The sequence below is a fragment of the Saimiri boliviensis genome, chromosome 7 (genome assembly GCF_048565385.1).
Source record: "Saimiri boliviensis isolate mSaiBol1 chromosome 7, mSaiBol1.pri, whole genome shotgun sequence".
NCBI classification, from domain to species: domain Eukaryota; kingdom Metazoa; phylum Chordata; class Mammalia; order Primates; family Cebidae; genus Saimiri; species Saimiri boliviensis.
Window position 1 is genome coordinate 119,925,630 of NC_133455.1, and position 24,695 is coordinate 119,950,324.

The following is a 24,695-nucleotide window of genomic DNA, read 5'->3' on the forward strand; positions in this document are numbered from 1 at the left end:
TTCAGACTAGCTGCTGCCTCCTTCAAGACAAAGGAGATGCTTCTTCAGCTCCAGGTGGTGCGAAGGCAGCGGAAATTGTGGGGAGAAAGGGAAATTTCCTTTTACATGTGCTTCCTCTTTGTATTTTAGAACTTCCCAGCCGGGGTGGGTGTGAAGTGAGACTATCAGCCTGTAGTTTTCCATCAAGCACCCCCACTCTGTGTCTCTCAGGCCCCTCTCAGCATCTCCTGTGGGGTTCCACATGAAGAGGAAGGCAGAGCAGGTCTCAGTTCTCAGACCCATTGCCTCTGTGAAGTCAGAAACCAGGCTGGGGGTCAGCTGTGGCACAGTAGGACATGGCCCAGCCAGAATCCATACTTGAGCTACCCCGGTGCTCAAGTGTGATCTGTCCCTGCATGTCAGGTCCTCCGTGGATTGACTACAGAGCTCTTGCAGGGGGGACATCCAAGTCCATGAGATCACCTAGCTGCTGCTACTCCAGAATGAAACACAAGCCTCTCCATAAAGAGGAGAAAGAGGGGAGAGGATCAGGCTGGCCAAGAGGGTGAATTTCCTTGTTGATTCCCTCAAAAATTATATTTCATGCCTACAGTGTGACGTGCTTTCTGTAAGGGTGACCTGCAACAGGCCAGCAGTCCGTCACCTCTCCTCTACCTTGTCGGAGGACAGCCGCCTGGTTGGCCTGACCCAGGGAGCGCAGTTGGACTTTCTGCAAAAAGAGCTGCCCAGTCCCTTCCTGTTTTCATCTGACTGCCTCTGGCCTTAGTCCCACCATCTTCAGGTTGAGCCCTTCCTTACTCAAGTTCACCCCAATTCTCCTAGCCCCCAAGATCCACTTGGTATTCAGACCAGTTAGTAAACTCCTGAGGCCAGAGACCCTCATCTTTGAAATGATAGGCATCCTGGAAAGCCTAGCTGAGACCAGGCTATTTCCACACTGAGAAGAGTGAAGACGACAGGTGGCTAGATGAATCTACTACCTGGCTGCAGTAGGAACCACTGGACACCACGGAATGTCCTCCCCACCCTCATATTCTAACCCCAGGCATACTTTTAGAGGACCTGGAATAGGGCTTATTTCCTGAGCATCTAACTCAGACAAGGAGTTTTACATGTTAGCTCATTTTATCACCTTAAGAATCTTGAAAGGTCAAAATTATTAGCCCCATTTTACAGACAGAAGACAGGTGAACAAACAGAAGATAAGTGATTTGTCCTAAGGCCATGCATAAGCAAATTATGGTGCTGGGATTTGAACTTGGGCCTCTTGGCTCCAAAAATCTGTGCTTGTTTCACTGTAGCATACTGTTCCCCTGACCATGAATATCTATAAGGCAGGGGTCTCATTTCATAATTCTTTATTTCTGCCTATATCATATAATACAATGCTGCCTTAGAATAGGCACTCAGTGTTTATTGGATGGAGAATGGATGGTTGGATGGATAGATGGATGGATGATGCATGGATGGATAGATGGATAGATGGATGGATGGAGGATGGATGGATGGATGGATGGATGGACGGATGGATGGATGGAGGATGGATGGATGGATGATGGATGGATGGATGGATAGATGGATGAATGGATGGATGGATGGATGGATGATGGATGGATGGATGGAGGATGGATGGATGGATGGATGGATGGATGGAGGATGGATGGTTGGAAGATGGATGGAGGATGGATGGATGGATGATGGAAGATGGATGGATGGATGCAGCTTAAAGGGGGAAAAATGATTACAGTTTTCCCAGAATCAGAAGGCTTGGATGACTCAGGTCCTGCTTGTCTTGGGCAATGCTACTGTGCAGAGCAGCACCCTTAGGCCACAGGACACAGGATTATTTTAGGACTACCTCTCCTTTGCCTCCTAGTAAAAATGCTTAGCTCAATAAATGTGTGATCTCCTTCCTGGAGGCCAGTGCAACCTAGTCTGAGACTGGGGACCGCAGGGACGTCTCTAAACTCTTCCTGAGCTTTTCTGTGATGCTAACAGCCCCATGTGGTGGGGCTGGGGCTATGGGAAATAGGATGGATCTGCCTGAATGTGTCCCCAGGGCAGCTGTCCCTATAGCATCTGCTGGAATCTAACAACACTGTTGTGAGTAGTACTATTCCTGTTTTATGGAGAAGAAAACTAAGGATCAGAGAGGTTAACTTGCCCAGGGTCACACCGTTAGTAGTAGTAAAAGGTACAGGATCCAAGCCAGGCCTGTAAGCCCCTCTAAAGAAGCAAGCTCAGCTGGCTGTGGTGTCTCTGAGTTTGCACATGTGCACATGTCTCTGAGACTGCAGAGGGGCTGTGCCTGCATGCCCGTGTATGGATCTGAGACCTGGGTGTCCACGTGGCAAGGGCTGAGGCCCCACGCAGCCTGGTGGGCTCAGGGCCTAACAAGCTGCTTCCCCACAGACCTGGATGGAGTCTGCAACTCTCCTGCTACCTCTGCTTCTGCTCTCCCTGTTCAGCTTGCCTCCAGGCTCTCACCACCGTCCTTTCTTCTCTAACAAGTGTGGTCTCCAGTTAAGAGAAGGCTCCCTTCCTTCAGGGTCTTCTCCTCTGGGAACTGCAAGATACAGGGCCCTCCCTTCCAGACTGGGGAAGCAGGTGGTACTGACTCAGCAGCCCTCTGCCCCATGCTCGTCTCTTCAGCCCCATTGGCTCAGGCCGAGGAACTCCTGCTTCCTCCCCTTCACTCTGACCCCTGACCCAAGGCAGCAGCATTCTCACATCTCTGTCTGCCAGCCCCACCTGTCCTGTTAGAGCCTCACCCCTCAACCACCTCTAGTGTGATGAGCTCACATCTGTGGCACCAAGTGACTCTAAGGATCTCACACCCATTACCTCCTTTGAGCCCGACAGCAAGCCTGTTTGTAGGAGTGCATAGCGCTGCCTGCAACTGCAAAGCCGAGAACTTGAGTTCCAAGTGACTGCACAGAGACACACAGCAAGTTCTGCAACCACACCTCCTGATTCTTATGCTAATAGGTGACTTTCGCACCATGTTCTGCCATCAGGAAGCTCCTAGATGTGACTGGGAGCACCATGACTGCACATCCACCTTCCCACTGAGGTTCCTAGTTCTGGCAACTTTGGTCAGATGGATGGATAGAGAGACAGGCATTACACCCTCAGAACCCAACCTGCACATGAGGTCCTGCCCTACCCCAGCCACTATTTTCCACAGCTCTTTGCTCTTTTCTGTCACTGTATCTGTCACTCATGGCTTAAGAAATTGTATCTGTTTTTGCTCCTGGCATATCACGAGCACAGCGCAGCACCGCGCAGGAGTTGTTCTGTCAATAGCATCCGACGGTGGAGCTGCCGGGCTGGGAGCACCTCGAGTTCCGGCCTGCCTCTCCAGCAGGTGTATTTCTCCCCCGGTAAGACTGAGATTGAGCCCGGCACCCTCCGGGAATGCCCAAGCAGTCATACTCCAGGAAGGGGCAGCCAGGGCTGACACACAGTAGGACTGCTGTCGTTCATCTTCACCAACTCTTCCAGTGACAAAAGTCAAAAATTGAAGACTAGAAAATATTTCAGCATATTTTTTCACTAACGGACATGTGAAGAGCTAAGATCACCCAGGGAAGCCTGTGCACCCTTAGACTGCAGCTCTAAGAATCATAGGACACGCCAGAGGCAGCACCAGGAGACCCATCTGAACAAAGGTGGGCACATGGGCAGACGCCCAAGCCTGCGCATAGGCAGAGAGAGATGTAGCTGTGTGTTCAGCCACTTCCAAAACCACACACACAGCAACAGCCAGAAATACATGGGCCCCAGCTCCATGCCTATACCCAGAGGTAAGGCTGCAGAGACACACCTGTGGGATCCTCGGGGGGCCCCCCATCCCCACTGATCCTGAGGGGGAAGGGACTTCCTTCCACCTGGATCCTCTTTGCAGCCTCACCCTCACTCTAAGAGCTCCTCCCTGCAGCTCAGGCCCTGACAAGTAGATCTGTGGCCATGGCAGTACCACCCTCTTGTGGCCACATCTGGTGGTGCCCAGGTATCTGGTGTCTCCCATCCTCAGAAGAGCAAACGGGTGCTGAGGAAGTGACATCCCTCTGCTGGCTGAGCCAGGAGTGCCCTCCTCTGCCAAGGCTGCCCGCACCGGCCTCCTGGGGGCTGCAGTCACAGCTGGTCCTCTCTCGCGTCCCCTGCACCCGGCCTTGGTGGGCACACACAGGCACAGTTTTGGCCGCTAGGGGCAGGCGAGGACAGAGCAGGGAAAGCGGGCAGGAAGAAGCTGCCACCAGCCTTTCCCTTTCCTTTGGCTAGGACTCAGGTCTCCTTCATGTGTCCCTCAATTTCCTTTCTCATTCCACAGGACAAAGGAGAAGGAATGAAGCTGGGGACGCATAGAGAGAGGCGGGGCAGCCTCCTCTGGTCCAGATGCCTGATGATGGAGGCTCTCAGCCTGGACCCACCACCCGCACCCCTCATCACTGTGCTGAATGGGCCCCAGGGAGAACTCAGTGGGGGAGGGCAGGATGAGGAGGGGCAGGGTCCTAAAGCCACATCTGTAACATAGGGAAGGGTTAAGGCAGCCAGACAGAGGGGCAGAAATCAGACGGAAGCACCAGCAGTCAGTGGGAAGAATGTGGATTTAATGGAATGAAGGGTGAGAGGATCCAAAGCTAGGAACAGTCTCGCCCCACCCACCAGCCCCCACCCGGCCTCCCAAGGGTCTCAGAGGGACACTCTTGGCACTGGCCTTTCACATCTGTTCAACCACCCCTGAGCAGAAATGTTGGAGTGGGAGGCGCCCAGCTCAGCAGGTGGATTCCAAAACACCCCTGTTGTCTTATCCACTCCAGGTGAGGGGCAAGGAAGCACACGGGCTGCTTCTGCACTGTTTCCTCTGCAGCCGTCCCCACGGCCAGGCTCACAGGCACCATCTGAGGGCCTGCCCCTTAGCAGTGAGACTCTAGCTCTGTGAGTCTGAGCAGTGAGGTCCTGGGGGTGGCAGGAGCCGAGGGCCCTGCTGGGTTCCACTGGGGTAGGTCCTCAGCTGGGCACACAAGCTGACGGATTCTCTGCAGGGAGAGCGGAGGTGGCTGTCAGGTGGCAGAGCGGGGGCAGGTCTGCCAGCTTCCCTTGTCACCAACATCTACCCACCTCCCCACACACAAACCTGCCCTCCTTGTCACCACAGTGCATGCCTGGGAGTCACCCTGTCTCTTCCTGAGACTTCTCAGAAGCCTCTCTATTGCTCCCTGACACCCAGGCCAGATTCACTGGCCTCTCCATACAACTGCGTGCACCCTGGCTGGCAACCCACCTGTTGGCACCTATGAAGGCTCCCAGCCCCTCTGGTTGCTCTCCTGCCCACAAAAGCACTACCTCTCTGAAGGGGCCCTTGAGGGTGCCGAGTCTGTAGAGGCTCCAGGCGGGAATGCAGACCATGGAGGACAGAGCCAGGAGCCAGCCCAGGGCATCGCCCCACCATGGGTACGTGTACTTCTTGTTGTAGGTCAGTGGAGTGTACTTGATCAGGGAGAAGAGGAAGGTGGCCTGGGAGAGAGCAGATGAGAAAGAGGTTGGGGGGTGGGGTCCCTGTGCCCTCAGCTCCCCCTCCCCCAGCAGCCTGGCAGAAACCACACTCCAAGCCTGGATTCACCTCTAGGCTATTCTGGGCCAATCAGTCTCCAATCTTCTCCAGCCACACTCTGCCCAAAACCACGCCTTCCAGCAGTATACCCTGTCACTCCAGGGCCCCTGTACCCCTGGGCACCTCCGCATGCAGCTGACTCCCAGTTAGGATGCAATCACATGCCTACTGCGTGCTGTAGGGTATTTACGACCTCCCCTGCACCACGAGTTTGGGATATGAGTGCCTCAAGGGTAGAGGCCATGCCTCGTTCTCCCTCTGCTCTTCAGTTAGGTCCTGCACACAGTGGGGACTCAGTAACAGCTGACACAAAGAGATAAAGCCAAAGGAAGCTGCACATTGTGGCTGCAGGCTTAGACTCTGGAGCCAGGTTGCATGGGTTTGAATCCCAGTTCTCGGCAACTTTCTAGCTTGGGCAAATGGCTTAACAATCTCTTCAACCTCAGTTTCATCTGTAGCACCAGTGTAACAACAGCGCTCACTTTATGGGGCTCTTGTGAGGATTAAATGAGTTAATACATGTTAAAGCACCTCATGCCCAGCACAAAGGAAGTGCTGTGTCCCGGCTGCCATGGTGACTGCTGTGGCTATTAGTGTTATTCTGAGCAGCCCAATCTACCCGGGCTTCAGTCCTGGCCTGTGACGTTAGACTCACACTGTGGTGTTGGTCAAACCATCTGACAGCTCTGGACCCCAGTTTATCCTTCTGTGAAATGGAAAGGAAGAATCTATCTTGCTGTAGTTTTCTAGAATCCAAAAGGAGGATGAGTGAAAATCTGAGATAATTTTCAGTTCCTAGGGAGAAGTCCATTGCAGGGCTAACGGCTTCTCTACCCTGCTAGCCCCCATGTCTCCCTCCCTTTGTCTGGCTTCGTCCCTGAGATGATCTTACTGTGCACACAGCTGGTGTGATGAAGAGCCAACAATATTTGATGAGTGGCCACGGCCTGTACCCAATCATGTCTTCAATGTTGTCGTAGAAGCGCCTGGCTCCTGCCATGCAGAAAGGAAAGAAGGGGGAGAAAGTCATACTTCCGCACCCAGAACATCAGGATGGGGTCACGCACAGACCAGAAGGGGCAGGGACCCACAAAGAGATGACATCACAGCTGTCTGTTGAAGTGGTGGCTGGGAGAAAGCTCTTCCCTGGCACTCATAGGCATCAACAGCAGCCAGCAGGGCTCGGCCTGGGTTATAGGCAGTCACTTCCTGATGATCGAGATTGTCAAAAGCTGAGAACATTTGGACAGGGCAGGATATGGGCCCACCTGAGGCGGTCTGGGTGTAGCTATAATCAAGACTGTGGGCCAGGCGCTTCTGGAGGGCCTTCCAACAGCAGGAACTTGGGATTTGCAAGATTTTTGAGGATGAGCAGGAGGCAGCCGGGAAAAGGCAAGTGTGAGCAGGAGGTGTCTGTTTCTTGTCTAAGGGCCCCAAGACCCTCACACAAGAAGATGATGCCGGGACCTAGGGGAGGGGTCACTCACCGTAAACCCAAGCCACACAGAGGGACTCAAAGATGGCCACGAACAGGAGGCACATGCCGCTGGCGGCATAGTAGTCAAAGAGCTGGAACACGTACATGCCACCCTGCATGGGAGGAGAGTACTTTAAACAGAACTTTATCCGGTGGAAACCAACAGATTCACTCCTGCGCCCTTTAGTTTCACACCGCGGGGGCACAGAGCAGAGTTGGTGAGGACCACAGGAGACAGATCATAAAAGAGAAGTAATTCGTAAGCCATAAAGCACTAGGCAGATAAGAGACACTAATTATTTTTATTATTGTTTTGGAAGAGAAGATGGATGAAATAAGACAGCTATTGTTAGGTAATCTCTGAAAACACTTAGGAACTGGCCCCAAAGGCCAAGACACAGAGCGTACTCTGGGGAAAGAATCAGGAAAAGGGCTGTCACTGATACGGTCAAGCTGACAAGCTCCGTCTCCCTCTCTCTCCCTTGAGACAGCACACCGAATGTTACCCAGCCCCAGAATTCTCTTTCTTGCTCTGAAGTTTGTACATAGAACTCGGTTCGGCTGCCTGGGAAATCACCAGATCTTGCTGGAGAGGCAGCTTCTCCCAGTGCAGTGCTTTGCATACTTCTTCACTTACTGTGGAGCCAAATGGCTCCTCACCCATCCCTGGAGGTGGGTGGTCCATGCCCAAAGGCCAGAGGACAGACCTGCCTACTTTGTCGTTCCTGGGGTGGGAAAAGAGGGAGTCCTCATGCCCGGATGCCCAGACGACCTGCCCTGTCCCGAAACCATGGTATCTGCCTCCCTGACAGGTAGCAGCCATCACTTGGCTCCTCCTCCCCAGCCTCCCCCTCCCCCAGGCCCTCACCTCTGTGAGCATGACCAGCCCCACAAGGAAGGAGACGACAGACACTGCAAGGATGAGGACTTCTCTCCGGTTCTTCTTGCGAAACATGCGGGGGTACATGTCCACCAGCGCCGTCACCAGGCTTTCTACGCACACGAACTGGACGACAGGGCAAAGGGATTGGAGGGAAGGAGAGCTCCCGAGATGCCCCGTCCACGAGCGCTGGCTTCTCGCTCCCAGGGGCAGCCCTGCCAGCCTCACTGCCTCAGGTCTCTAGAACTATTGTCCTTGCCTGGTTAGGTCTGGACTCACCCTCAAGCTCCCCTGTGTCCCCAAAAGGGCATCCACTTCTGACAGTCACCCAGTCTGCAGCTATTTTAAGGGCCTTTGGGGCATAAGACTCAACCACATGCCCACTGCTCCCCCTCCCGAGCATCTCTCAGCCTCTGAGTGGCTGCCTCTTGATACCTGGCTATCCAGTCCCAGGAGAACGACCATGAAGAAGAAACAGCAGGCCCAGAGAGGAGAGAATGGCAGCATCACCACAGCCCGCGGGTAGGCGATGAAAGCCAGACCAGGACCTACGGCAAGGAGCAGAGGAACACGGACCAGTGCCCGGCCACGCCAGCCACGTGTGACCCATGGCTTCTCAGGGTGAGGCCACGGAATAACAGGAGCTAGAGGACACTTCACCCCACAGTTACTATCACCACCACCGCCTTCACCAGGAAGAAGCCACCCCAACCTCTACCTGGTTGTCAGATTTCCAAGGTACCTCTCACTGTATTCTCCTTGGCAAGAACAGAATCTAGAGATGGCAGGTGTAAAGGGCTGCGAGTCTAAGGGGACTCCAGATCTCCAGATCTGTGGCACAGACCTGGGGGTTTAAGTCTAGAATGAGCTCAGAAGCCAGCAGGCCATAGAAATCTGTGAAGCAGACCCGGCGTAAAACACAAGGAAGTGGCAGGGTCTGGTGAGAAGTGGAGCCATCGCGCCCCAGCTGCTAGAGATGTTTTTTGTATTTTGTAAGGAATGTAGATGCCACCAAAGAAAGTTGCTCTAAGGCTAGATTTGGCCTGGGGCCTCCAGTTTACCACCTCTGCACCTGGATCCCTTTCTGTCACCCTACAATGAGTACCCTGGCACTGATTTCAGAATGCTGTTGACACACATCCTCACAGCACATGAACGCTTCTCTCAGCTGACTCACATCACAGGAAGAAATGCACATGATAGAGCCTGGGTCTACCCATGGGAAGTTTCCTCCGAAAAATGAAGAGCACGGCTGTGACCTTGGAGGTCTTTTGCTCCCACATTGCCGAGGTGGGGGTCGTGCAGGGCCTGCCCCCCAGGTTTCCCTTGCATGGTACAAGCAGAGTGCCTCATCCAGAGCCTGGCATACAGTAAACACTTAATGAAAGTGAGACATGGGCCAGGCATGGCAGCTCACGCCTATAATCCCAGCACTTTGGGAGGCTGAGATGGGTGGATCACTTGAGGCCAGGGGTTCAAGACCAGCCTGGCCAACAGGGTGGAAACCTGTCTCTACCAAAAATACAAAAATCAGCTGGGCATGGTGGCACACACCTGTAATCCCAGCTACTCAGGAGGCTGAAGCACAAGAATCACTTCGAGAATCACTTGAACCAGGAGGCAGAGGTTACAGTGAGCTGCGATGATGTCATTGCACTCCAACCTGGGTGACAGAGCAAGACTCCGTCTCAAAAAAATAAAAAAAATAAAAAAAATAGAGAGAGAGACACTATCATTCTTAATGAGAATTGGAGACTTCCGCTGCCCAGAGCTGGGCACCCTGTGTGGCCCAGGTACGCTTCTGGATGCCATGGGAAGAAATCATCTTATTAAGAGTGAACAAGCAAGAGAAACACTGCACAGCTTATCCAGATCAGGCAACAACAGCACTGCTGTTGTGGTGGAAAGGCGGTCACTTGCAAAAGGGAAACTCTATACGCTGATAGAAACATCTCCTTTGGATGCATTTTAAAGTGAACAAAATGAGGCCAGGTGCAGAACAGTGTATATAGGATACTATCATTTGGTTTTTAAGAAGAAGGCAAGAAATAGAAGTAGTACTATGTATTGCATGTATATGTCTGTATATGCATTTTTTCTCCTATATGTCTAAACTGTTTCTGGAAGGATAAACATGAAATAGATAACATTGGCTGCCTCCAGGGTAAGGAACTGGAATCCAAGGGTGGGAAAAAAAAAAGTGTTCACTCTACGCCAACTCTTTAAAGCTGGAATGACTGTTTCAATTTTCCTCCAAGCCTTCCCAGAACACACCCACTGAATGATGGCCATAGCTCACCCAGAGTACAGGTGACACAATAGGAACGCCTCTGGACCCTGGCTGCCAGAGGTGTGAACCAGGCTCACTGCCTCCAGGCCTCCCCACCAACACTCACCTGACTCAGCCACCTCAGAAATGGGCACGCCCTGCTCCTGTGACATGAAGCCCAGGATGGAGAAGATGGCAAACCCAGCCACAAAGCTGGTGCCGCTGTTGAGGAAGCAGAGGGCAATGCAGTCCCTGTGGGGCAGGGGTGAGGAGAGGGTGGAAGGGCAGGATCAGAACAGGGCTGCAACCTCACCCGCTTCCTGTCCAGAAGCACAGCCCCTTCACAGAAGCTGAAGCAGGGCTGCCTGGCGGAATTCAGAGGACCAGGCAAAGCACTGGCTCTGCTCCAACACTCCTCAGCCCCACCAGCCCAGACGTGGAATAAATCAAGGTAGTCCTAAAAGAATGAGGCTCCAGGGAAGTAAAACACGAATCTAGATGTGACAGCCACCCTCTCTGCCATATTGGTCCACACCTCATGGGACACGATCACTCTGCCATCATCTCATTTGGCATGCTAACACAGGGGCAGAGACATGGGTAATCCCAAACGACATATAACCCTTAGTCACCCAAATTCGATTTTGAGATGCACAACGTGATTTCGTTTCAGCTACTTTTCAGCTCTTATTAAAATTGGCTTAAATTCTCTGAGCACAAACCAGATAGGCAAGGGGAGAACAACCAGGACAGGACGTGAAGTGAGGGAGATGGTGTGAAAAACGGGTAAGGATGCAACGTTTTCCGGACGGAGACCCGGGTGCAATGCATGACGTTGCTAATCACGGTAGGACCTCCTCACTCATCGTCGATGCATTCTTGCAAATTGCAATTTTAAGCAAACCAACCTCTATGGAAACCAGTTTCTTCTTCTCATCAAAGGTATAAGGAAACGACATTATTCAAGGACCTGTGGTGCTTCTCGGGCTTGCTTACCCAGCACTCCTGAGCCCACTAACCTCTACATCAGCCCGGAGGCAAGGTCCTCCTGCTGGGGTCTCCCAGCCAATCACAACTATCCCACCCTTTCCGACGCAAGTCTCTGCACGTCTTGCAGTTGGCTCCTTGCAGCTCCAGGTAGCTCTGGGGTGTTGGAAACGGGGGTGTAGGCAGGGGGACAAATCCAGGAGCTAAAGCACCCTCCAACTCACCCCTCATCTAGCGTGGCTGGAGGGACAGTAGCAGGTGTGTGGCTCAGGCCCCACGCCCCCAATCACCTGTAGCAGTTGTTGTGGTATTTGTTGTAGCTGCCCAGGGCTGTCAGGCACCCAAGACAGATGGCGAAAGAGAAGAAGATCTGGGTGCCCGCATCCATCCACACCTACAAGGGGAAAAGGTAAGAAAGGTGGACTCCCAGGAAAGCCAGGCCGTTCGAGCCACGGGAGGACGCAGGCACGTGGCTCGGCCAGACGCTGGCTACAGATGGTGAGAAAGCTGTTTGCAGCCAACGCTGGCACCCTGCTACCCCTGCTCACCCAGTGGGCTCTACTCCCTGGACTCCTACATGAAGTTTCTTGGGCACTGCTAGGATAGAACAGGCATCAGGCATTCAAAGAAAATCAAAAAAACTAAAAGCCCCATGGTGGAAGCATGCAGGAGGGTGGGACGGGGCTCCAGGACAACGCTAGGTCTCCTGTCAGGTTTTGATCCTAGGTTCTGCCCCAACTTCTTCCTAGGACCAGTGTGGAAAGAATCCAGGCATAGGATCTCCAGAAACACTGTCCTTAGTATCAGAGCCACCACCAGTAATGTAGCTTTGCCCCTCATGTCTCAGCACCCTCTGTCTGAAGACAGGGAGAGAAATTCTTGGCTCCTAAAAAGGCAAGAGGATGAACAGAAACACCTCTGAAAAGGCTTTGTACTCCTCGGGAGGGGAAACTCACTGTCCGGCTAAACATAGGGTTCCGCTGTTACTGTTATTATCGCAGCTGGCTGGCCCAGCCTGCGCATGTTATGATTTGGATCTAACAGCTAGAATAACATCCCAGACAGAAAGAACATCAAGGCAACAGGACCGAGCGATCCCACAGCTCTGCAGAGCCCTCCCCAGGCGCTCCTGCCTCTGGCGACGTGAGCACCGCCAGGGAGCATCCCGCTCTGGATGCAGACATGCAAGCAGGTGTTCCCCACGTGTCTGTGTTCCTAAGGGAAAGGGCACCAGATGACCTGCCCATGTCATTTGCTCAGCCTTGTTCCAGTACCCCCCCAAGCAGGCCCCCGCTTTCCATAAAACCCTCTATCCTTTCGCTGCTCCCTTCTGCTAATATCAGGCCTCCAATTCCTCAGTCCCTTCCCGGTCTTTGTCTATCTCTCTAGGCATGGCCGCCACCCTCAGCCCCTACCCCTTGCTCTCTCCTTTCACACTCACCCCTACCAAAGTGGCCACATTCCTCAGCAGTGTAGGGGCCCAAGGGACCCATCGACAGGCTGACCACCTCAGAATCATGCTGATTCCTCAGCCAGCATCCCCAGTTGAGACACTGAATCCCTAGGCCTGAAGGAGAACCCTGAACGCGTATCCTTTTGGAGCTTCCCACGTGATCCTAATGATGACCAGGTAGGGGACACTGTCCTCTGGCCCTTGAGAGCAGGCATCAAGGGTACACCAAGGGCACCCATCCTCGAGTCGTGTTTCCATTCTGCAGGGCCAGAGACAGAGCAGGGAAGACAGTGGGGGAAGGAAGAGTGTCTGCAGCCTCCCATTCTTGAGTTCCAGGGAATCCTGTCCCGAGACAGGAGGTGCCACGAGGCACAAAGAGTCAGCAGCAAGAAGCACAGAGGAAGATTCAGAGGAGCTGGAGCCAGTGAGGAAATCGCACAGAGAAATAAATGGTGGGTGTGAAATGCTAGGGAAGGAAAGAGTGGGAATGAGACAAACCGTGAGGACAGGCAAGGGGGGTGCTTGCAAATTTCAGTGTCTCACTTCTCTCAGTAATAATTTTGTTAAAAATTTCAGTGTGATGCCATGCCAAGTTTGAGGAGATGCCTTGGCCAGTCTCTTTGCTCCTTCAAGATGTTCCAAATCCTTTTCTCTTCTAAAACTCTGCCACATCGAGCCTGCAAAGGTAATCATCTCAGGAAAACTCACTGACTTTGGCATGAAAGTCTCTCCATTCTACCTCATTCCTGCTTTGCCGGCTGTTATTCGCAGCTTCAAGAGCAGGACCTTGTGGCTAAAGGCCCTGAGCTGTAGAGAAGGTGTTGAAGGTGTTTCCTCAGGGTCGGAGGTGTAAGGGGTCAGGACCCATGCACGTCTCCCGAGACCCACAGGCACTGCCCCTTCATGAGGTTGGGTGTCCCCTACCAAACAGGCCATTCGGGATGTGGCCTGAGAGCCTCGTGCCCTGGACATTCGCTCCCGGGCCTGACAGTGCACTGAGTACAGAGTGGGCCACGAGTCACCAAGGAGACCCACTGCGGCTGCCCACACGCAGGCAGGGGCACACGCCTGTGACGGGCAGCTTTGTGAACTTGTGCTTCGGGAGGAATACTAAGAGCAATCGTGACTTGGCCGTTCACCACGCCTTGGCGGGGGTGGGAGGTGGAAGTGGGGTCAGATGGAGGCTGAGTTGGGCGAGAGGTTAATGAGAACCGAGGAGAATGCAGCAGGAGGGCTGAAAACCCAGAGCGCAGGGGTCAGTGCGCTTTTTGACCAAAGCCTTTGACCAAAGCCCCCTCGCTGGGAGCTTGGCAAGCCCAGCTCCCCACACAGCTGCTGCCCAACAAGCCTGCTGGGACGGGAAAGGGAACAGGGTCAGAAGCGGGGCTGAGGGACAAGCAGAGCAAGCTGTTCCGTTCCCACCACCACAGGCAGCCACTCCTTGCCCATTCCCGGAGCCCTGGTTCCTGAAACAAAACTCCGATATGTCTTTGGCCAGGGCAGAAGGCCGACCAAGGGAAAAACAAGTGTGAAAAATTCTTGGTGGAGCACAGGTAAAAGAGGTCTTTGGGGGAAAGAGGAGGAGAGAGGACTCTAGAGGGTCCAGGAAAGATGTTTTCAGCCTCACGTCCAACCCCCGGGATTATTAATCTCTATCTGCTATTTTTAGGAAGGCAATTTTATGTAATGGAAAAGTACAGGCTTTGAAGCTCCATTAATCTGGTCTCAATCCTGACTTCATTAATTACCAGCTGTGTGACCTTAGACAAGTCACTCAACCTACCTGAACCTCCGTTTTCTCATTAGGAAAATGGGTATAATAACAAAACTAATGTATATAAAATGCCTAACACACAAATAAATATTAGTTCCCTGTTTCATCTAGAATAATAAAAAGCGGCTCTTAAAACTCTCAAGTAATTCATATTCTTTGGGAAATACCTATCATGGTAAGTAAGCCAGCAGTCATCAAAAGACTACCTGAGATGAAAGCCCAGCTGCCCTACATGCTAGTTTCGTGATTCTGGGCAAGTTTCTTGCGTTTTCTAAGCCTCTGTTTCTTCATCTGCAAGATGAGACTGACCCCAAACTCACAAGGCTGAACTGTGTCAAACACTCAGCAAAGGGCCTGGTAAATAAGAAGCGCATAATAAGTTAGCCTTGGCCACTGTTTGCTGTTGCTATTATTTTAAAAAGCAACTCATCTTTCAGCGATAATGAGGTGGCATATTGGATTTCAATACTAAAATAAAGACTAGTTCTAATCCGTGATTTCAACTTTCTTTCTAAACAAACCTTTCCTTAGAGTGGCTTAACATAGGAATTTATTGATGTATTTAATTTTTTTGAGATGGAGCCTTGCTCCGTCACCAGGCTGGAGTACAGTGATGCGACGTCGGCCCACTGCAATCTCCGCCTCCTGGGTTGAAGCCATTCTCCTGCCTCAGCCTCCTGAGTAGCGGGGACTACAGGCACGTACCACCACGCCCAGCTAATTTTTGTATTTTTAGTAGAGACGGGGTTTCACCATATTGGCCAGGATGGTCTCGATCTCTTGACCTTGTGATCCACCTGCCTCGGCCTCCCAAAGGGCTGGGATTACAGGCATGTGTCACTGTGCCCAGCCAACATAGGAATTTAGAATGTTCCACGAGGGCTCTTTGGATGCCCTCCTCCCATCCCTCTCTCAGCAATCTCCGGCAGTGCAGTGGAAAAGGCACAGGGCCAGCACCCGGGAAAGAAACAAGTGGTCTGAATAAAGCGCACACTCCAGCAGAGCCCTGGGTCTCCATTCCCCAGGGGGATAGAACAAGGCCTGGGAACACTAGGCACGGCAGCAACCTGCCCCCCAAACAGCAAGCCTGGCAGAAGAAGGGGAGCAGTCAAGAGGGAGCACTGCTTCGTCTCTGCCTGGCTCCCAGCAACCGGCCTCAGGGCTTGGCAGAGAAAGATGTCTTTGTTCTGTGTGTCAGGGAGAAGAAATTTTGCTCCTTTCCCAAGTGCCAGACAAATGCCAGTTAGAATGATCACACTTCCTGGGGAGTGCCAACCAGATTCAATTAGGGCTCTGGCAGAGCACCCCGGCCCTGCAGGCGTTGCTTTGCCCACAGTGGCTCTCTCTTGTCTGGGGGATCCAAGCCAAACTATTCACCCAGCCTCCAAAGCCTCCCCTCCACTCAGCTTCCCCCTACGACTCCTGCTTGCCACCTGCTGGCCGTCACAGCCCTTTGTCCCAGATGAGTCAAAGGGCTTACGAGTCACAAAACAAAGATACCAGGTCTGCCATAGTTTCTGGCTGCTCAACCTTAGGCCATGGTGTGCTCATCTTGCAACGGGGAACATGCACCGGGGCCCTTCTAGGACCCCCATACTGTGCTTCTACAGTTTGGCTCCAAGGCCTGACGGCAGCTCTCATGCCCTGCATGGACATGAGGCCGTAGCAATCCGTGTCTCTATACTGTCTGAGAAATGGGGGAAGGGAAGGATACGCTCCTATCCCACCAGAAGATGATTCAGAAACACCCAGGACCAGGGCTACTTGACTCTACAGGGAGGTTTCTGAATCGCAGTGGTCCGGCTGCTTCTGGAAGCCACAGCATCCCAGTACAGCTCAGGATGGAAGGATGAAAACCTGCGAAGGGTTCGGCCTCTGGATCGCCTGACATTCTGCACGGGGGGAGCCATTGCCGCTGTGTGCATGGAGCTCCCAAGCCTCAGTGTGTCTCCTTCGTCCTGCTCCCTGTCAGCAGTGTCAGTGCGTAAGTTGGTGCCCCACCATTTTAAAATGTTTGGAAAGCCATCCCAGTGTCTACGTGCTGGGAGCCAGCTGCCCTCGTGTCTCCTTGGGACTTCTTTCATAGACATAGAGAGGCTCTTCCAGCAAAAGAGGAGGATCTCTAGGTTGCACACTCGCTCCCCCCGGGAGGTGGCCTCTGCAGCCGGGAGGCGGAGGTGTGGCCTAACCGGGTAACAACATTTCAGGGCCTTTGGGACAGAGCTTACCCACCCAGCCCTCCGGCCCTCAACACCTCCTACCTTTGCCAGCTTTCAAATGGCTAGTTAAGAGACCTGTCAGAAGCAGGAGCGGCCCATTCCAGACCTTGCTTTCCGAGCCCCTTCCGGCAGGCAACACCGCCCCTCCCTACCTGGGCAGTAAAGAAGCCAGGCTGTAGCAGGGGAAGTGCAGACCACGAAGGAAAGGTGGGAGGGGACCCAGAGCCTCTGGACGACTGAGAGGGAAACAACACCAGCCGAGCTGGCCGAGGGCAGGGCCGGAGACCTGAGACCTAGGCATGGATCACATGGGCAAAGGGAGGGAACCGGGCGGCAGGCTGAGGGGTAAGAATTAGAGAGGAAGCTCAGTAGAACATGAGATCCTAAGAGAGACATGCAGGAAGCGGGTGGGGAGAAGGACACCCTTGAGTAGTAAGGGCTGTGAGTGACACTAGTGGCCCTTGAGAGATATTACTAGAAATATTACCTAGTAATATTTGCCTGGGTTCCCTGGCAGCTGTGAACCCAAGAAGGGACAGTATCACACACTTTATGACCACAAACAGCTGCTAACATGTCAAAGGCAGTTGAACCAGAGCAACTCCAGCTTGCATAGGGGCCGGTAAAATAAAACTGACATGCTGGGCCACATTCCCTGGAGGTTAGGCATTCTGTCACAGGATGAGACTGGGGGTTGTCATAAGATGCAGGTCATAAAGACCTTTCAGTAAGGAAGCCAAAACCCGCCCAAACCAAGATGGTCAAGGAATTGACCTCTGGTCTTCCTCACCATTCAGTCTATGCAAATTCTTACGCATTAGCATGCTGAAAGACACTCCCACCAGTGCCACGACAGTTTACAAATGCCACGGCGACATCAGGGAGTTAACCGTGAGTGCTCCTGTCTGTGGCTTCTTACCTGGGGATCCCACAGACGCGTGAGGTTTGGGTACAGGTAAAACTGAATTCCTTGGGCTGCCCCGGGCAGCGTCACCCCTCGAATTAACAGGACCACCAGCATGAGGTAAGGAAATGTGGCTGTGAAGTACACCACCTGGCCACGGGCAAATGGGAGACAAGGAGCTCATGAGTGAGGCAGCAGCAGAGGCAGGAGGCAGGGCAGGAGCTCCTCGAAAAGGTCAAGGGAGTGAGGGCTCCTCCTGCTCCCAGCTCGCCCGCAGCGCCCCTAGCCCTGAGCCACAGCCTACCCCCTCCCTTCCTCCTCCAGCTTTTAAGCCCCCGCCTCCCCTGACACATATTCAGTCAATATTTGTTGAGTGACTGAGTGACATTTGGCATTCTCCCAATAAGTGTGCTCGGCATTCGTGGCAAGGGTTGTCAGATATGAAAAGATTTGTGACATGTGACCCCTGTCCTCACAGAGCTTCCTAGCTTAGCACAGCCAGGCAGCCAGATTAAGAGAGGCCCCCAGGGCAAGAGCTCCAAAGAATTCAGAATGCTCTCTTTGCTCCAGGGCAAAGTCTCCCGGAATTCTTGAGTTGGTTAAGAATCATTTTGAGATGAAGAGTCTTCACGGACTTCTTTTCCCAAAGATCTGTTGTATAAATTAAGGAACCATGACTTATGTTCATTTTGCAACATGCCCTCACACGTGGTCAGTTCCAAGAACAAATGACCCTGCAGATGTCCTTCCTGCCTTTCTCACTGTCTTCCAGTTAACGTCCCGAAAAGCAGATGTATGTGAATCCAAGGGCGGCACAGAATCAAAGACGAGAGCAGCAAGTCCTTCCTGGCTCATCCCCTCCCATTCCTGATGGGGCCGGGGCTTAGAGAGCTCCTGGGTGACAGCCCCAGTGAGGGCAGGGAGTCCTGGGATGGGAGGGGCGGGAGCTCCCCACACGAACCTTGCCTGTGGACTTGACCCCCTTCCAGATGCAAAAGTAGCAGATGACCCAGGCCAGCAGGAGGCACAGGGCCAGCTCCCAGCGCAGGGCCCCCAGGTGCTGGATCCCATCAGAGATCTTCAAGACCCGCCGCCTGGGGAGAGAGGGGATGCACCTGGCTTACTGTTTCTGCCAGCCTCAGTTTTGTGGCCCATGTGCCTGGGACAGAGGAGCCGTGGCTCCAGGCTCTTGTCCAAAGGCTCCTTTGCTCTCTTCACTGGGACCCAGGAGGCCACCCTTTGCCCAGAGCTGGAGGTGGACATAAAGGTGGAGAATGGAGACTCTTCCAAGTAAGTTTGCTCTGAGTGCCTTGTGTGTTCCCAACCAGGGTTTCAGGACTTTTTGACAGCAGGACTCATGCCCTGAATAATATCAGTACTGGGGGGAGGGGTGGGTCAGAGTCCACACACTTGCATCCGCAGGGAGGAGGGAGTGCGGAGTGGGAGCACATGCACTCTTTGACGTGGGGCAGGGGTGCAGGCTAGGAAGGCCAGACACAGCCCCAGGAGAACTGCAAAAGTCTCATCTCTGAAACCAGTCCTGCAATAACCACAAACACAGGCACCACAGAAAAAAGCCACTTAGTGGAAATTCTTCCCTCGCCATCCATTGAGAGTGACCTTGGCGTGAACCCCTCCCCGCATCCTTCTTCTGAATACATAGCCCACACTGGGTGGGGAAGGGGCCTCACTTACTCCCAGAACTCGATGACAGGGGAGGTGGCGTTCTCAGAGGTACCATTCAGGGAGCCGTTGGTCTTCTGGAACCCCACACAGTGTTCTACCCATGAGTCACAAAGAGGAAAGAAAGAGAAAAATCATCAGCCAGCATATGACTCAACTAGAGAGTGGGGTGAAATTCCAGGAGCATGGGAGGGAAGGTCTTCAGCAGGAGCCGGGCTAAGGTTATCTGTACAAAACATCTTCCCACGCATAATCACCTCGACAAATGCAGCTCACGCTCTCCCACACACTTGGACATGTGGGTGCGTAGATGCTTGGTATACATTGTCCTCAGGCATGATTAGTTGACACCAGTAGAGATGCTCACCAGGCCAGCTGCTTCAAAGCATTGCTAAGCATTTCTAGGTAAGTGCCCTGTGCAAAGTCACTGCCTTCGAGGAATAATAAGAATGCCTTCTAGGGAAGTGATGTGTCAAAGTGGCTAAGGGCACAGGCTGGAAAGCTCTGGCTTGAATGCTGACCTCCTGGGTATGAACTGTGTGGTCGTGGGTAAGTTATAACTCAGCTCTATGTGTTTAATTAATAAATGTATATGTAAATTATAATAAATGTATATAAATAAATTCTTTAGCTATATATATAACTAAAGAATTATAATAAATGTATTCTTCCTTTTTATTTATTTTTTTAAATATCTATGTTTACTGAATATATATATATAGCTAAAGAATTATAATACTAGCTGGGCATGGTGGCGCGTGCCTGTAATCCCAGCTACTCGGGAGGCTGAGGCAGGAGAATTGCCTGAACCCAGGAGGCGGAGGTTGCGGTGAGCTGAGATCGCGCCATTGCACTCCAGCCTGGGTAACAAGAGCGAAACTCCGTCTCAAAAAAAAAAAAAGAATTATAATACATTATAATAAATGTATAGACACACACGCACACACACACACACACACACACACACATATATATATATATAGCTAAAGAATTATAATAAAACAGATTTTTTTGGAGACAAATGTTTCTCTATTACCCAGGCTTGAGTGTAGTGGCATAATCTTGGCTCACTGCAACCTCCATCTCCCAAACTCAAGCAATCCTCCTGTCTCAGCCTCCCAAGTAGCTAGGCACAGGCGTGCATCACCACCCCTGGCAAATTTTTTGTATTTTTAGTAGAGATGGGGTTTTACTGTCTTGCCCAAGGTGTTCTCAAAGTCCTGAGCTCAAGCAACCCACCAGCTTCGGCCTCCCAAAGGGCGGGGATTATAGGCATGAACCAGTACGCCCGGATCAATTATAATAAAACAGATCTTTAAACCTTGATTCATTCAATAAATATCTTTGAGTGCTTATGATAGAGCCAGCACCATGCTAGGCACAGAGGCTTTGGAGATGAAGACACCTTTCCTGCCCTCAAGATCTTCCTGACTAGCGGGAAACCAAGTTAACAAATAGACGGAAAGTGAAGGAAGTGGCGTGGTAGGGCCGGGCCAGTGAAGGTGCCACGAGACATATTTGAGAAGAACCTAATGCAATCTTGGGGTTCAGAGGAGGTACCCCCAAGGTTTACTTTCCCTTTGAAAAGTAATGGTGGAATGGAGGTAGCGGCAGTGATGCGTACAGAAGTGCCTGGAAGGGGAGCCTAAAGCACAAGGCGAGAGAGCTGACGGTGAAGTGATGACGCAGACAGGAGCCAGGTCATGAAGGATAAAGAATACCACACTAGCCATGCAAAAATGCTTTTCCTGGCAAGTGAAGGATTCAAACTCCACTTCAGAACTGAGTAAGTCATCTGAGCAAGAAAGAATCCATCATGGTTAGCCCACTTCAAAGGGGTAGGGCCTCGTTGATTGGCACTGGGAGATACTCAGACAAGGAGAGCAGGACGTGCCAAGAATCCGAGCAGAACCGTGTCCACGCTGCTCTCCAGCCACGCCTTCCAGTAGGGCAGCCACGAGCCACCTGTGGCTGTTTGAGTTAATAATCAATGCAAATGTTAAGGTTCTGTGCCTCGGACCACTTGCCACGTTTCAGGTGCTCAGGAACCACATGCAAGAGTCACTCCGAACCTACACTGGCTCGGTGGGACTGCCCATAAAAAGCAAATAAATAAATACTCACATGTAGCTACCATATTGGATAGTGCAAAGAACATTTTCCTCATTACAGAAAGTTCTTTTTTTTTTTTTTTTTTTTTTTGAGACGGAGTTTTGCTCTTGTTACCCAGGCTGGAGTGCAATGGCGCAATCTCGGCTCACTGCAACCCCCGCCTCCTGGGTTCAGGCAATTCTCCTGCCTCAGCCTCCTGAGTAGCTGGGATTACAGGCACGTGCCACCACGCCCAGCTAATTTTTTGTATTTTTAGTAGAGATGGGGTTTCACCATGTTGACCAGGATGGTCTCGATCTCTTGACCTCGTGATCCACCCGCCTCGGCCTCCCAAAGTGCTGGGATTACAGGCGTGAGCCACCGCGCCTGGCCAGAATGTTCTTTTGGACAGTATTGCCCTAGATGTTTTTGTCATTGCTGTTACTTTCTGCACATTAGACTCAGGAGTACTAGTGCCATGGGTGGCTCAGGTAGTCTTAGAAGCACAGGAGAAACTGCAGATAAGCAGTACATGCCAACATTTCAGTCAACAGGATCACATATATATGGCAGTGTTCCCACAGGATTCTAAAATACTGCATGTTTACTGTACCTTTTCTATATTTCATTATGTTTAGATACACAAAACTTACCATTGTGCCTCCAGCGTTCAGTAGAGTATTACAGCATACAGCCCAGGTGTGTGGCAGGCTGTGCCATCTACATCTGTGTAACTGCACTCTGTCATGTTCGTACAAGGACGACATTGCCAACAATGCATTTCTCAGCATGTATCCCTGTCATTAAGTGGCACGTGACTATAATTGCTATTATAAATCACAGCGGACCCTTGAACAACATGGATCTGATCTGTGCGGGTCCACTTATACGTGGCTTTTCTCCCGCCTCTGACACCCCTGACAAGCAAGTCCAGATGAATTGTAAGTTTGAAAGACCTAAAATGGTATCAGAAAGAAGATATGAGAACAAATGAATGAACAAAAATATATCAATATATTAAACTAACCATATTTCAAATTGATTTAAGTAAATGGCTAAATGACATAAAAAGGTGGTCAGTTCTAGTTGCCTAACAGGTTAATTGAATATATTAATTTTTTCTTTAAAAAGTTCATGACATTTTGCTGTGAGACTGGTGAATTCTTGGTCTTATTCTTGACGTAAGCTCTCCATGATCTACTTGGGTGATTTCTGGTGTGTCCGTGGTAAGCTGGCGTATAGGGACAATCCCACTTCCAGGTAATGTGGCAGAACAGAAAAGGAGTGGACCCTCAGGTGATGAGCGTACCTGTGTTCCACTCATGGTGGCAGCTGCCCCAGGGCAGGTCGATGGTGAAGCTGCTGAAGAGGTAGAAGAGGGCCCAGGCCAGCACAATGATGTAGTAGACGTTGAGAAGGATGACGATCATCTGGGAGGCATAGCCAATGCCTGTGGGGAAACTGCGGGATTGGGCTAGGGACAGCGGACGGTGGTGGCACATGCCTATAATCTCAGCTATAGTGGGACGCTGAGGTGGGAGGGCTGTCTGAGGCCGGGAGTTCAATTTACCATCGAGGAAAACAACTATTTTTGTAACTTCCTGTGAATCTGTAATTATTTCAAAATAAAAATGTAAAGAAAATCCTACATATGGAGAAATCATGAAATTCAATACTGTAAATTTTAAATCCTTGTGTCAAGATAGAACTTTTATTTTTTTAATTTTTTTATTTTTTTAAGATGGAGTTTCCCTCTTGTCGCCCAGGCTGGAGTGCAGTGGCATGATCTCAGCTCACTGCAACTCTGCCCCCCGGGTTCAAGCAATCCTCCTGCTTCAGCCTCCTGAGTAGCTGAGATTACAGGCACCCGCCATCGTACCTGGCTAACTTTTTGTATTTTTAGTAGAGACAGGGTTTCACCATGTTGGTCAAGCTGGTCTTGAACTCCTGACCTCAGGTGATCCACCCGCCTCAACCTCCCAAAGTGCTGGGATTACAGGCATGAGCCACCACACCCGGCCTAGATAGAACTATTAATGAAATAATTTTTTCTTATTTAAGGTTATCTTTTAAAATGCTTTATAATTGATTTAAATGTGTCTTAAAATACAAAGACATTGTTATGTATTGCAAACATATAGCTAAAGTAGCTTTGCACTCTACTTAACTAACCTAAATCCTTTGCCCCATGCTTACTGCTGTTTCTCTCCCATTCTTTGATGGAACAGCTGACTAGCTCGGTATGCAGCCCACACAAACCAAGGGTTTAATATAGAGACTTGTGATCTTATCCTAACCTCGGAACTGCTGCTAATCACTCCAGTCATTCCAGAAAGGTTTATAACCACTAATGAAGACGCCTTAGAATCAGGCACAGAGCTACTCACCCTCAAAGATGGGGCAGATCTTCCTCCAGGCTGTGATGCCTCCCTGGCTAGTGTACTGGCCTAGTGCTGTCTCCAGAAGGAAGACAGGAATGCCACAGGTAAACAGGAAGATGAGGTAGGGGATGAAGAAGGCACCTGTGGTTAGAAAACAGGCTGTTCATTTCCTGGGACTATCCTCCTTATCATCCGCATTCACCTCCTCCCACTACCAACCCACACTGCCGGTCAGAACCTCGGAGGTAGAGAACACGCACAGCTGCAGGAGACAGCCGTCGAGATGCCTGGAACCATGACAGAGATCAAGAGTCACCATGTTACCTAAGGAATGCACAGTCTCTTGTGTTTCTTTACTGCAGAGTTCCAGTCTGCACCTATTAAAGTCTGCTCCCCACTGAACAATCACTGCCTAATACATAACTTGTGGCAATAACAAGGAGCTTATTAAATAATGGATGCCTAGGAGCACTAGCCCAGCCCAAGGTCTAGAATTCTTTTCAAAGAACTCATTGCTGCTGATGTCAGGTAGTCTTTCAGCAGGCTGAAATCAGATTTCAGTCATTGTTACGATCTGAATGCATCCCCTAAAGTTTGTGTGTTGGGAACTTAATTCCCAACGCAACAGTGTTGAGATGTGGAGCCTAACCAGATGTGAGCAAGTCACGAGGGCTCTGCCCTCCTGAATGGATTAATGTTATTACTGTGAGAATGTGTTTGTTAGTAAAGCGTTTGGGCCAGGCACGCTGGCTCACACCTCTAATCCCAGCACTTTGGGAGGCTGAGGTGGGAGGATCACTTGAGCCCAGGAGTTCGAGACCAGCATGGACAACATGGCAAAACTCCATCTCTAAAGAAAAAACAAAAAATTAGCTGGCCATGGCCATGCATGCCTGTAATCCCAGCTACTCAGGAGGCTCAAGTGGCAGGATTGAATAAACCTGGGAGCTCGAGGATACA

General features: G+C 51.4%; 1 protein-coding gene across 8 annotated transcripts in view; it reads right to left on the bottom strand.

The window, feature by feature from the left end:
* Positions 1-4,591: 4,591 nt before the first annotated feature.
* The window catches only part of SLC6A13 (solute carrier family 6 member 13), a 48,031-nt gene continuing 27,927 nt past the window's right edge, over positions 4,592-24,695 (bottom strand). For 4 of the 8 annotated variants that reach the window (XM_074403310.1, XM_074403315.1, XM_074403311.1 and 1 more), the window contains 13 exons: positions 23,742-23,876; positions 22,664-22,804; positions 19,276-19,360; positions 18,542-18,674; positions 17,596-17,730; positions 11,521-11,624; positions 10,371-10,495; positions 8,410-8,522; positions 7,963-8,100; positions 7,105-7,207; positions 6,510-6,610; positions 5,288-5,520; positions 4,679-5,042 (listed from right to left, as the gene is read on the bottom strand). In XM_074403310.1, the coding sequence (XP_074259411.1) occupies positions 4,934-5,042; positions 5,288-5,520; positions 6,510-6,610; positions 7,105-7,207; positions 7,963-8,100; positions 8,410-8,522; positions 10,371-10,495; positions 11,521-11,624; positions 17,596-17,730; positions 18,542-18,674; positions 19,276-19,360; positions 22,664-22,804; positions 23,742-23,876 (1,655 nt within the window). In that variant the 3' untranslated portion in view covers positions 4,679-4,933. Of the gene's footprint in view, positions 5,043-5,287; positions 5,521-6,274; positions 6,364-6,509; positions 6,611-7,104; positions 7,208-7,962; positions 8,101-8,409; positions 8,523-10,370; positions 10,496-11,520; positions 11,625-17,595; positions 17,731-18,541; positions 18,675-19,275; positions 19,361-22,663; positions 22,816-23,741; positions 23,877-24,695 lie in introns of those variants that run through there. The other 4 variants (XM_003934463.4, XM_074403316.1, XM_074403312.1 and 1 more) reach the window with 4 other exon arrangements.